General features: G+C 41.3%; 1 protein-coding gene across 3 annotated transcripts in view; it reads right to left on the bottom strand.

Moving 5' to 3' along the window:
* RAB30 (RAB30, member RAS oncogene family) overlaps positions 1-12597 on the bottom strand; it is a 150221-nt gene that overhangs the window by 35363 nt on the left and 102261 nt on the right. For all 3 annotated transcript variants that reach the window (XM_030200095.1, XM_030200097.1, XM_030200094.1), the window contains exon 2: positions 11503-11603. In XM_030200095.1, coding sequence (XP_030055955.1) covers positions 11503-11595 — 93 coding nt within the window. In that variant the 5' untranslated portion in view covers positions 11596-11603. The remainder of the gene's footprint in view (positions 1-11502; positions 11604-12597) is intronic.

Below are 12597 nucleotides of genomic sequence, written 5' to 3' on the forward strand. Positions count from 1 at the left end.
ATCCTGAAGCACAGAGCCTACAAAAATTTTGTGTAATCCTATCAAAACATTTATGCTAGAAGAAAAAAGGATGGTAGGAATAAAGGGACAGGTTCAATTTACAGACAAAAGGTCATACTATGAAGCTGCAGGGAAGATAATTCAGAGAAAATGCCTCTTTGCTGAGAGGGTAGTAGAAACTATTTTAAGCGGGACTAGCAGCAAAGGTAGTGGAAAACCAAAACATGGCAAAATGTGAAACATTCTGGACACAGAGCACAACAGTAAGGGCAGATGAGGGATTCACAAGGAGAAGAAATGAGTCATGTGGAACTTGAGAAGGCCCAAGAGGGTACAATACAAGCTTGTGGGCTGATTTTGGCATTACAGCTGCATCAGGCTTCCGAAAAGGCTGAGGTAACCTGCAAGGGCTGTAACTGTGGCCGTTCTTAACCACAACGAGCACAGATGTTTCAGACAGCAGCCTCACCAGTTGTCTGAAACTGCTATGTATTTTTAGGATTTTATTTTAACCTATAAAAAGTAGCAGTTTCTGTTTGGACAAATTATCCATTTTCATTTAACTTCAGCAAAATATGTAAATGATGATTCTTAACTGGCCATGCAAATGATAGAACTCTATCCTAACTTGCAAAACTGTTGAAACGCATTCAACCACGAAAGAACAATGCAAACTTGGATATGTTCACCAGGTTGTAAATATTTAGAGCCCATCTGGAAGTTGAAACTTTTGCATTTGATGAAACATGCCTGACTGCAGTAATTGTACCATGATGGTCAGGCAATAGAGCACCTCATTCTGAGTTTAAGAAGGCATTTGAGGGAGTAAACAGTAATGTGTGTGTACGCTCACTCCTTGTTAAAAAAAAAAAAAAAAAAAAGTCTTCCTACTCTTTGTGCATTTTTCACATTCTGCAATTCACATATACAATTCAGAATACATTAAAATAAGAGGGTTTTTTTTTTTTTTTTTAAAGAGTTGCCATACTGGGACAGACCGCAGGTTTATCAAGCCCAATCCTGTTTCCAACAGTGATCAATCCAGGTCACAAGTATCTGGAAAGATCCAAAGAGAGTAAAACAGATTTTACCTATGGTTCCCATTGACAACGTAGGCAACTTTGGACACTTTAAATGCATGAAACCTCGTTGCAAAACATGCCCCACAACCATTGAAGGGACAGATTTCGTCTGCAACGGCAGGAGTTATAAATTAAAGTGCAGAACTACATGCCGATCCACGGGCATTATTTACTACATCAAATGTCCATGTGACAAATATTATATTGGGAAATCAATGAGGTCACTACATGAGAGACTGATTGAACACCGTTCACGAATTACTGCACAAAATTTTGGAGCACCTATGGTACAACATTGGACATCGCAAAATCATACCATCGAAGATCTTAAATGTATGGTGATTGAACAAGTGATTCCCTCCACTAGAGGAGGCGATTTAAACAGAAAAATTTTACAGCGTGAAACCTTTTGGATTTTTACACTGGATACTATAGAACCAAGGGGCTTGAACACTTACACACAGTGGAGTTGTTTTTTCTAACATAATATTCCCCTTTTGATATAAGAAGTGAGCTATTCAGTTCTTGTCTCTGGTTGTATGGTTTATAACAAACACGTACACTGGTATTGGAATATTTCCATATCAGTCCTAGAGTGATGAGTAGGCACCAAGTTTAACATATTTTTTTTCAATGTTTTTCAATTTTCTCCATTTCCTAATATATAGAAAAATCTTTTGATATGTTAAAACTTTTTGCCACAAACAAATGGTTAATCAAGGAGTGCTTGCTCGAGACATACAAGATGTATATCAACAGTGGCAGTTTTCTATACTAGTCTTAGACAGGGCTTTTATTTAGTTAGAAGACTGTGTTAAGGACTTTTATTTTGAAGCTAGCTTCACAACCAGCTGGCTTGGCTGAGCATTAACAAAAAGACGCCGTGGCCATTTTTGAGAGAGACAGAGTAATGCTGCAGTTGCACTTGAGACTGTTACTTGGTAAGCTAACAGCAATTTTATTTAGAATACAAGTAATTATACAACTAATATGCCTTTTAGAACTATTTTGTAAGTAACTTTGTGCTGCATCTTGTTTTTGGTTTTAGAACTGGTGACTCCCCCTTGAAAAAGTAGCCACGAAACGGGGACCTGTCGGGGTTTTAAGAGCACCAACTTGTTCAAGCTAAGTGCTGTATAAAATTAGATGATAGCATATTGACAAATAGAAATATATCTTCATATATAAGATTAGCAAAGGGTGGTGGAGGTTCAGTCAATGATTAGACAATACACACAGATAATACACCCAGTCAGTGGGTGAAAAATCAAATAACCTCTATCGTGTGTTACATATGAGACTACTCCACTCTCAATAAGCTGAAGAAGCAATACACTTGTATTCATGTGTGTTTAAATATTTTGTTATATTTTGATGCTCGACAGAGCATAGGCACAATTGTTTGTTTTGTCAATTACATTGATTACCATGGCCTCTAGCTCTTGGAAAACTGGTTTCAGTTTCAGTGCAGATGTAGCCACAGATCTATTACAAAACACCCCTAGTCTAACACCATTAGGGAGTGATACTCTGGATACAGAATGGGAGTCCCTCTTGTCCAATTTCAAATCCTCACTCAAACTTGAAATGAACAGCTCAGCTTTAGTTGAATACTGCAGAGCAGAACAGATACCGCGAGGTTTGCGTATTAACAAGGCACCTCAAATTTTCAAAGAACAGACTGAGTTCATTACAAAGTGGAACATGATATTAAACAAATGTTCTTTAGACCTCATGCTTTTGATTATTGAACAGTCCAAGTCAGTATTACAACAAGAAAAAGATCTTCTTGACAAGGAATTAGAACAGATTAAACAGGGAGTCTCTGAGCAAGTCTTTCTCTCCAAATACGCACAATTAAAGGAAAATTTAGAACAGTTTAAAGAGACACTAAGGAAAACAAAATTGAAGAAATTATCGAGGGATAAAGGTGATTATTCAAAAGGACGTGTATATCCATGGATGTACAGCAAAGATAATCAAGTTACAGATACATCCACATCTAGTGTGCCAGCCACCGGCCATAGACAGGTGGCATTTAAAGCTTTTCAATTTACAGATAGTTCTTCAGGGAATGATACTGATGATTTTTTAGACCACAGACAAACAAGATTGACAAGAACAAGAACAAGAGGCAACAGGAGAGGCATGAACAGAGGTATATCCAGGCCACGTCCACAGACGCGGTCCCAGTTCCAATAGATCAGAACGTAATGAATTTGTCAACACATACCTTTACTTCGACTGAGATTTCTCTGCTTTCCAAAGGCCTTTCATATGTACCTGTTCAATTTTTCAACAATTTTCAATTTAGAATTGACCTTGAAAAATTCATTCGCACTTTGCAACTCAAGATTTTTTTCAATGATAAGGCTAGACATGATTCCTCTTCCCGAGTTAAAGATAAATCTCAATGGATCCCGCCCATCCCGATCGATCCTATAGTATCAGTGTTCAAACAGCTAGTTTTAAGAGATGTGGGTAGGTTACACAACACCAACAATAACAAATCACACCGTTTCCATGATAACCTGACCCGAGATGAACGTAAAGCCCTACAATCGTTGAGAAAAAACACTGACATTGTATTTAAACGGGCCGACAAAGGCGGGGCTACTGTAATTTTAGACAGATCTCAATATATAACTGAGATCCATTCACAATTAGCCGATACGACATCGTACGTTAAATTAGATCAGGATCCCACAAAACAGCTCCAAGAACACATACTGGCAATAACCACAAGGGCGGAGGAAGCAGGATTTCTAAACAAGAAGGAGTTCAATTATTTGAACAGGCGGTTTCCCATCGTTCCAGTTCTTTACACATTACCGAAAGTCCATAAAGACATAAGTAACCCCCCAGGAAGACCGATAATGTCTTCCCGTGGCTCACTGCTTGAACCCTTGTCCCAATATGTAGATACGTTCCTTCAAGACGTGGTGAAAAAAACTCCTACATACATTAAGGACACTACACATTTTCTCAATATATTGCAGGATATACAGTTACCAGATTCACACATTATTATGGCAACCTTTGACATAAAATCTCTATATACTATGATTCCTCAAAATGAATTGTTAGAAGTTATTGGTGAAACCTTAAACAATCGTCCCAGCCCACATCAAGTCCCCACTGATTTTTTGTGTAAACTGGCAGAAATAGCATTATGCAGTAATTTTTTCTGCTTTCAAAATGAGTTATACAAACAAAAATCTGGGGTGGCTATGGGAGCGACATTCGCTCCCACTCTAGCCAATCTTTTTATGGCTCAGTTTGAAGATAAATGGTTAGCTAGATCTCCTTACAATGACATGCTAGGGACATGGAAACGTTACATCGACGATATATTCATTGTGTGGTATGGTAGTATCGAACAATTACAGTCATTTCATAGTTGGCTGAATCAATGCCATGCCAGAATCCAATTTACCTTAACGTGGTCAGAATCCAAGATACATTTTCTTGATGTTGAGATTCTTCTTGCAGAGAAGCAATTCATTACCAATGTATTCGTTAAAAGCACTGACCGGAACACTTTTTTAGAATACAGTAGTTGCCATCCCAAAGCATTAAAACGAAGTCTTCCATTTTCTCAGTTTCTCCGCTTTAAGCGTATTTGTACTACAGATGCCGATTACAAGGTACATTCTGAATCTTTTGGTTCTAAGTTGTTGCAGAGAAATTATCCACACAAAACCATCAAGAGAGCCTACACCAGAGCCAAGTACAACAACAGAGAATTATTGCTTCAATCTCCACCACGGACACAACATGATGGACAAATTATGACTTTTGTGACAAGATACACTCCGGGTGGAGAGGCTACTGCTGCTATTATTCGCCGCCATTGGGACATCATTAAAGCACATCCAGTGTTCACAAATCATAACATCAGGATGGCATTTTCACGTTCCAAAAATCTGAAAGAAATTTTAAGTCCAGCGGTTTTACCTATGGTTCCCATTGACAACGTAGGCAACTTTGGACACTTTAAATGCATGAAACCTCGTTGCAAAACATGCCCCACAACCATTGAAGGGACAGATTTCGTCTGCAACGGCAGGAGTTATAAATTAAAGTGCAGAACTACATGCCGATCCACGGGCATTATTTACTACATCAAATGTCCATGTGACAAATATTATATTGGGAAATCAATGAGGTCACTACATGAGAGACTGATTGAACACCGTTCACGAATTACTGCACAAAATTTTGGAGCACCTATGGTACAACATTGGACATCGCAAAATCATACCATCGAAGATCTTAAATGTATGGTGATTGAACAAGTGATTCCCTCCACTAGAGGAGGCGATTTAAACAGAAAAATTTTACAGCGTGAAACCTTTTGGATTTTTACACTGGATACTATAGAACCAAGGGGCTTGAACACTTACACACAGTGGAGTTGTTTTTTCTAACATAATATTCCCCTTTTGATATAAGAAGTGAGCTATTCAGTTCTTGTCTCTGGTTGTATGGTTTATAACAAACACGTACACTGGTATTGGAATATTTCCATATCAGTCCTAGAGTGATGAGTAGGCACCAAGTTTAACATATTTTTTTTCAATGTTTTTCAATTTTCTCCATTTCCTAATATATAGAAAAATCTTTTGATATGTTAAAACTTTTTGCCACAAACAAATGGTTAATCAAGGAGTGCTTGCTCGAGACATACAAGATGTATATCAACAGTGGCAGTTTTCTATACTAGTCTTAGACAGGGCTTTTATTTAGTTAGAAGACTGTGTTAAGGACTTTTATTTTGAAGCTAGCTTCACAACCAGCTGGCTTGGCTGAGCATTAACAAAAAGACGCCGTGGCCATTTTTGAGAGAGACAGAGTAATGCTGCAGTTGCACTTGAGACTGTTACTTGGTAAGCTAACAGCAATTTTATTTAGAATACAAGTAATTATACAACTAATATGCCTTTTAGAACTATTTTGTAAGTAACTTTGTGCTGCATCTTGTTTTTGGTTTTAGAACTGGTGACTCCCCCTTGAAAAAGTAGCCACGAAACGGGGACCTGTCGGGGTTTTAAGAGCACCAACTTGTTCAAGCTAAGTGCTGTATAAAATTAGATGATAGCATATTGACAAATAGAAATATATCTTCATATATAAGATTAGCAAAGGGTGGTGGAGGTTCAGTCAATGATTAGACAATACACACAGATAATACACCCAGTCAGTGGGTGAAAAATCAAATAACCTCTATCGTGTGTTACATATGAGACTACTCCACTCTCAATAAGCTGAAGAAGCAATACACTTGTATTCATGTGTGTTTAAATATTTTATCCTAGAAATAAGCAGTGGATTTCCCCAAGTCCATCTTAATAATGGCTTATGGACTTTTCTTTCAGGAAATTATCAGAACCTTTTTTAAAACCCTGCTAAGCTAACTGCTTTTAACTATATTCTCTGGCAACAAATTCTAGAGTTTAAGTACATGTTGAGTGAAGAAATATTTTCTCCAATTTGTGTTAAATTTACTTCTCAGTTGCTTCACTGCATGCCCCCTAGTCCTTGTTGTATTCTTGGACAGAATAAACAATTCACTTGTTCCACTCCACCCAGTATCTGATCTATGCAACATACTACACTTTCAAACGTGAACAATCACCTAGATATTAAAAAGTAATTAAGAAACCAAAAAGTCTTCATTGTATAAGCTTTCACACCCATTCTCACTCTCCCTAATTAGATTCATGTTCAAAAACTGTTTTTACAAGCCCACCTGTGACCATAAACAAACTGATTTGAATACTTCTGGATGAAGAATCAAGCTACTTTTGTTATATGAAGTGAATATATATACAGTGGGGGAAATAAGTATTTGATCCCTTGCTGATTTTGTAAGTTTGCCCACTGACAAAGACATGAGCAGCCCATAATTGAAGGGTAGGTTATTGGTAACAGTGAGAGATAGCACATCACAAATTAAATCCGGAAAATCACATTGTGGAAAGTATATGAATTTATTTGTATTCTGCAGAGGGAAATAAGTATTTGATCCCCCACCAACCAGTAAGAGATCTGGCCCCTACAGACCAGGTAGATGCTCCAAATCAACTCGTTACCTGCATGACAGACAGCTGTCGGCAATGGTCACCTGTATGAAAGACACCTGTCCACAGACTCAGTGAATCAGTCAGACTCTAACCTCTACAAAATGGCCAAGAGCAAGGAGCTGTCTAAGGATGTCAGGGACAAGATCATACACCTGCACAAGGCTGGAATGGGCTACAAAACCATCAGTAAGACGCTGGGCGAGAAGGAGACAACTGTTGGTGCCATAGTAAGAAAATGGAAGAAGTACAAAATGACTGTCAATCGACAAAGATCTGGGGCTCCACGCAAAATCTCACCTCGTGGGGTATCCTTGATCATGAGGAAGGTTAGAAATCAGCCTACAACTACAAGGGGGGAACTTGTCAATGATCTCAAGGCAGCTGGGACCACTGTCACCACGAAAACCATTGGTAACACATTACGACATAACGGATTGCAATCCTGCAGTGCCCGCAAGGTCCCCCTGCTCCGGAAGGCACATGTGACGGCCCGTCTGAAGTTTGCCAGTGAACACCTGGATGATGCCGAGAGTGATTGGGAGAAGGTGCTGTGGTCAGATGAGACAAAAATTGAGCTCTTTGGCATGAACTCAACTCGCCGTGTTTGGAGGAAGAGAAATGCTGCCTATGACCCAAAGAACACCGTCCCCACTGTCAAGCATGGAGGTGGAAATGTTATGTTTTGGGGGTGTTTCTCTGCTAAGGGCACAGGACTACTTCACCGCATCAATGGGAGAATGGATGGGGCCATGTACCGTACAATTCTGAGTGACAACCTCCTTCCCTCCGCCAGGGCCTTAAAAATGGGTCGTGGCTGGGTCTTCCAGCACGACAATGACCCAAAACATACAGCCAAGGCAACAAAGGAGTGGCTCAGGAAGAAGCACATTAGGGTCATGGAGTGGCCTAGCCAGTCACCAGACCTTAATCCCATTGAAAACTTATGGAGGGAGCTGAAGCTGCGAGTTGCCAAGCGACAGCCCAGAACTCTTAATGATTTAGAGATGATCTGCAAAGAGGAGTGGACCAAAATTCCTCCTGACATGTGTGCAAACCTCATCATCAACTACAGAAGACGTCTGACCGCTGTGCTTGCCAACAAGGGTTTTGCCACCAAGTATTAGGTCTTGTTTGCCAGAGGGATTAAATACTTATTTCCCTCTGCAGAATGCAAATAAATTCATATACTTTCCACAATGTGATTTTCCGGATTTAATTTGTGATGTGCTATCTCTCACTGTTACCAATAACCTACCCTTCAATTATGGGCTGCTCATGTCTTTGTCAGTGGGCAAACTTACAAAATCAGCAAGGGATCAAATACTTATTTCCCCCACTGTATATATATATTTAATTAGGATTTACACAAGGCGGTGTACAGCAAGAATAAGTCAAACATGAAGGAGCGAGCCCGACATGAGGGGAAGTGAAACTTCACTAAAAGGAGCGTGCCCGTGAGGGGAAGAGAGAGAGCAGGGCAGGCAATGCGGTGGCACCAGAGACCAGCGCTAGACGAAGTCTTCAGCTGGCAGGGGTTGGGGACCCCCCACCAGCCGAGATGTGCGGCAGTGAGGGGCGGAGGGAGGGTGGGTGGCGAGGCGGCAACCAAAATGTGCCGCCCTACCTTTGGTTCTGGCCACGCCCCTGTTGTAAAGTAACCTTAGGCTTTACAGTTAGCTTCCTCAGTAGTGTTTTTAACCCATAGCTAATGTGCCGGATGAAATCTTCAGTTGACAGGGGTTGAGGACCCCCACCAGCCAACCAGGGGGCCCAGAGCAAATTGGGGGGGGGGGGGGGGGAGGCCCAGGCCCCCATAGCTATGCCACTGCTTTACAAGAAATGATGGTCTCTGGCTGAGTCTGGGAAAATGATAACCAATGTACAATTTCCAAGTTTACTCCACAAACATGACTTGTGTAGGACAGGAAGGAAGCCACTATTTAAAAAAAATAAAAAGCCATATGATGTGCCACATAGAGGCTCATTTTCAAAGCACTTAGCCTCCCAAAGTGCTTTGAAAATATGCCTCATTGTATTTGCAAAGAAGCACTTAGGGGACATGATACATAAGCAGAACATGGTTTTGTAGTCTGATGAGGGAAAGTGGAACATTTTATCTGAAATGATAATTGATACGTGTGGCATAAAACAAACACAGCACAGCTATGCTACCATCATTCCGACAATAAATCGTGGTGGTGGCAACATTATGTTGTGGGTACGGGGTTTGCAGCAATCGGGACCGGGAGGTTTGCAAAGATCAACAGGAACATGAATGGTGCAAAGTACAGGCAGATCCTGGTGGAAACCTGTTTCCGTCTATACTCCTAGGAATGGGGAGAAGATTCACCTTTCAGTAGGAGAATGGTCTCAAACGCAAAGCAAAAGCAACAATGGAGTGGGGCCTGGCAAGAAGAAACAGAAATGGAAAATCTGTGGCAAGACTTGAAGGCTGTAAATCCACAGCCAACTTGAAAGAGCCTGAGCTATTCTGCCGGTAAGAATGGGGCAAAATCCGCCCACACGAATAATGGCTGACTCTTATTCTAAAACAGCTTCCACCACATACTGAGACAAGGAACACGAAAACAAGAATGTAAAAAAATTTAACATATGTTCTCGGATCAGTGAACCAAATTCCTGCCTTAATAATGCATTCTGAATTGTATTTTTTTAAACAGCAGAATGTGAAAAATGTATTCAAATGTGAAGATGGTTAGGACAGAAAATATATTGTCCCAAAAATAAAAGAACCATAACCTGAGAACGATATCAGGGCCATCCATCATATCCTTCACACAATCAATAACTACTGCTACTACTTAACATTTCTAGAGTGCTACTAGGGTTACGCAGCGCTGTACAGTTTATAACACACCCAAGGTCTTCCAGCAGCCACACGAAATGCAATATAGTTAATTCATGATAAGAACAGTTTGCATACCTTTGTCAAATGATATCCTGTGATTAGCCAGTTTCCACCATGTAGAAAATTGAGTTTGTATTATCCCAGGCAACAGCCACGCCCACACATGCCTGCATTATAGAATGTGGAAGCCACTCCATTGTTGCTCTGCTCTTAATTTTAATACTATTATCCTGCTTAAAGGTGAATTTTCTCTCCAGTCCCAGGTGTATGGAGACTGGAACAGGTTTTTCCTCCAAGATCTAACTGTACTTACCTCTTGCTTTAAAAGACACCTTATGTACGGTATCAAAACGACTGAAGAATTAACTAGAGTGTGATGAATATTCCTGACAACCACTGGAGAAGAGGGAGGGAGCAATTCTATAACTGGGCACTTATAATTAGGCGGCCGGAGCGCACGTGGTAGAAAACTATTCTGAAAAGGAAAGTAGGTGCCTAATTTCCTTTACAGAATACTAGTGTAACCAGGTTATAGCCCGATTGAAACCAAATCTGTGACCGAAGCCAAAAATGAAACTGCCCCTCCTGAGCCCTCCCCCCAGCAGCAGCCCCCTCCTGGGCCTACCTTTTCGTTGGTGGATAGTGGGTGCAGGAGCGTTCCCCACTCTTTTCTGTTAACTGCTGGCTCCAGTGGAAAATGGCTTCCGAGACTGCCGTGGACAGTCCTAGCAACCAGACTGAGATTGGAACCGGCACGGGCAAGGACGATCGTCACTCGCTCTCGTCCATGCCGGTTCCAATCTCAAGATGGCTGCCGTGGGAAGTCCCGGAAGCCATTTTCACCTGAAGCCAGCTGTGCGCAGAAATGAGTGGGGTCGCTCCTACGCTCACTACCCGTCAATGAAAAGATAAGCCCAGGAGAGGGCTGCCTCTGGAAGGGGGGGGGAGGGTGACGCAGGCTCAGAAGGGGGCGTGTCTGGGTCCGAGTCCGGGAGGGGGCTAGTTTCAGTTTCAACCAAAAATACATTAGCATTTTTTGGCCAAAATCCGAACCCAAAATTAAGTCTACAAACCTTGTTTATACATATTTAGCCTTTAGGCATGAGCATTGATAAGCATTAGTGCTGAAGTGTGGCAGACATCCATGTAAACTTACAGTATTATGTAAGTTACATGCATCAGTAGTAGCCCACACCCAAGTGTATTGCACCAAGGTATTTGTAAGATAGCAATTACATGCCGACCAGTATATGCCAGCATGCTGCCTAAGCGTGCACATACATGGTTCATGCTAGTATTCTAAACATTTATGCACATAACACTTTATAACATGAGTTTATGGAATTGTCCCCAAAATGTTACAACATATTTACAAAGTTCCTGGCCAGACTTTCCAGATTAACCCAACCCTACCCAATCAACTAAACAGCTTTAAAACACTTGTGCAAAAGATGACCCTGCTTACCTGAGTGAACCGTCGAACCAGGCAGGTCTTCCCTACGCCAGCGTTCCCAATTAAAACAATCTTGAAAAGGAAATCATAATCTTCCATGCTCATTTAAAAAGCTGCGAGACAAAACAAGAGGAGCAAGTCAGTTTCTGTACAGGATCTTCCAAGTCGTCACTCACGTTTAAACACTTTTGGCTCCTTTGCCAGTCTGATTCAACACTACAGCAATCTCCAGGTATTCTCCTGTAATAAAGAAGCAGCTGGCTAACTTCTCTCTTTCATTATTTGTGAACTTTGTTTGCCCAGGTAACCAAAGCAAAGGTCAGTGCTCTGCAAACTTTCGTTGTCGTGGCGTGGATGACAGCTCCAGCGGCTGCAATTTGTTGGGAAGTAATTGCAGCTTAATGATATCATTGTTCTTTTACTCATTTCGAGCTGACATCAATTCTTTCTCCTTTGATGGGGGATTACGTACAGAAGTACACAGGCATGACAGAGAACAGCTTTCCAGGCCACTATCACAGCATAAGGTGTGATGTCGGGCACGAGTACAATAGCCGCCTGACAAGGTACAGTGGAACCCCGTTATGACGTGATGATTGGGAGCCATAAAATATTATTGCGTTAAAATGCAGGTCACGTTACATTAGGGTCAATGGAACATGAAGACAATTGATCTGCTGCGAAAGATTTATTTGCAACACACCAAGACAGCATTCACACAATTGTTAGCATTATGGCGCAACTACTGCATATATATATAATATATAGTACAACGTTAATGGTACGTGGAGGGGCATAACTGAACGCCCATCTCTAAGGACGGCCCCGTAAAGGGGCATCCCCGACCGTATTATACAAACAAGATGGGCGTCGCTATCTTTCGTTTCGATAATACGGTCGGGAATGCCCAAATCTCAACATTTGGGTCGACCTTAGAGATGGCCGGCCTTGGTTTTCGCCGATAATGGAATCCTAAGACGCACATCTCAAAAACGGCCAAATCCAAGGCATTTGGTCGTGGGAGGAGTCAGCATTTGCAGTGCACTGGTCCCCTTCACATGCCAGGACACCAACCGGGCACCCTAGGGGGCACTGCAGTGGACTTCA

The sequence above is a fragment of the Microcaecilia unicolor genome, chromosome 4 (genome assembly GCF_901765095.1).
Source record: "Microcaecilia unicolor chromosome 4, aMicUni1.1, whole genome shotgun sequence".
Taxonomy (NCBI): domain Eukaryota; kingdom Metazoa; phylum Chordata; class Amphibia; order Gymnophiona; family Siphonopidae; genus Microcaecilia; species Microcaecilia unicolor.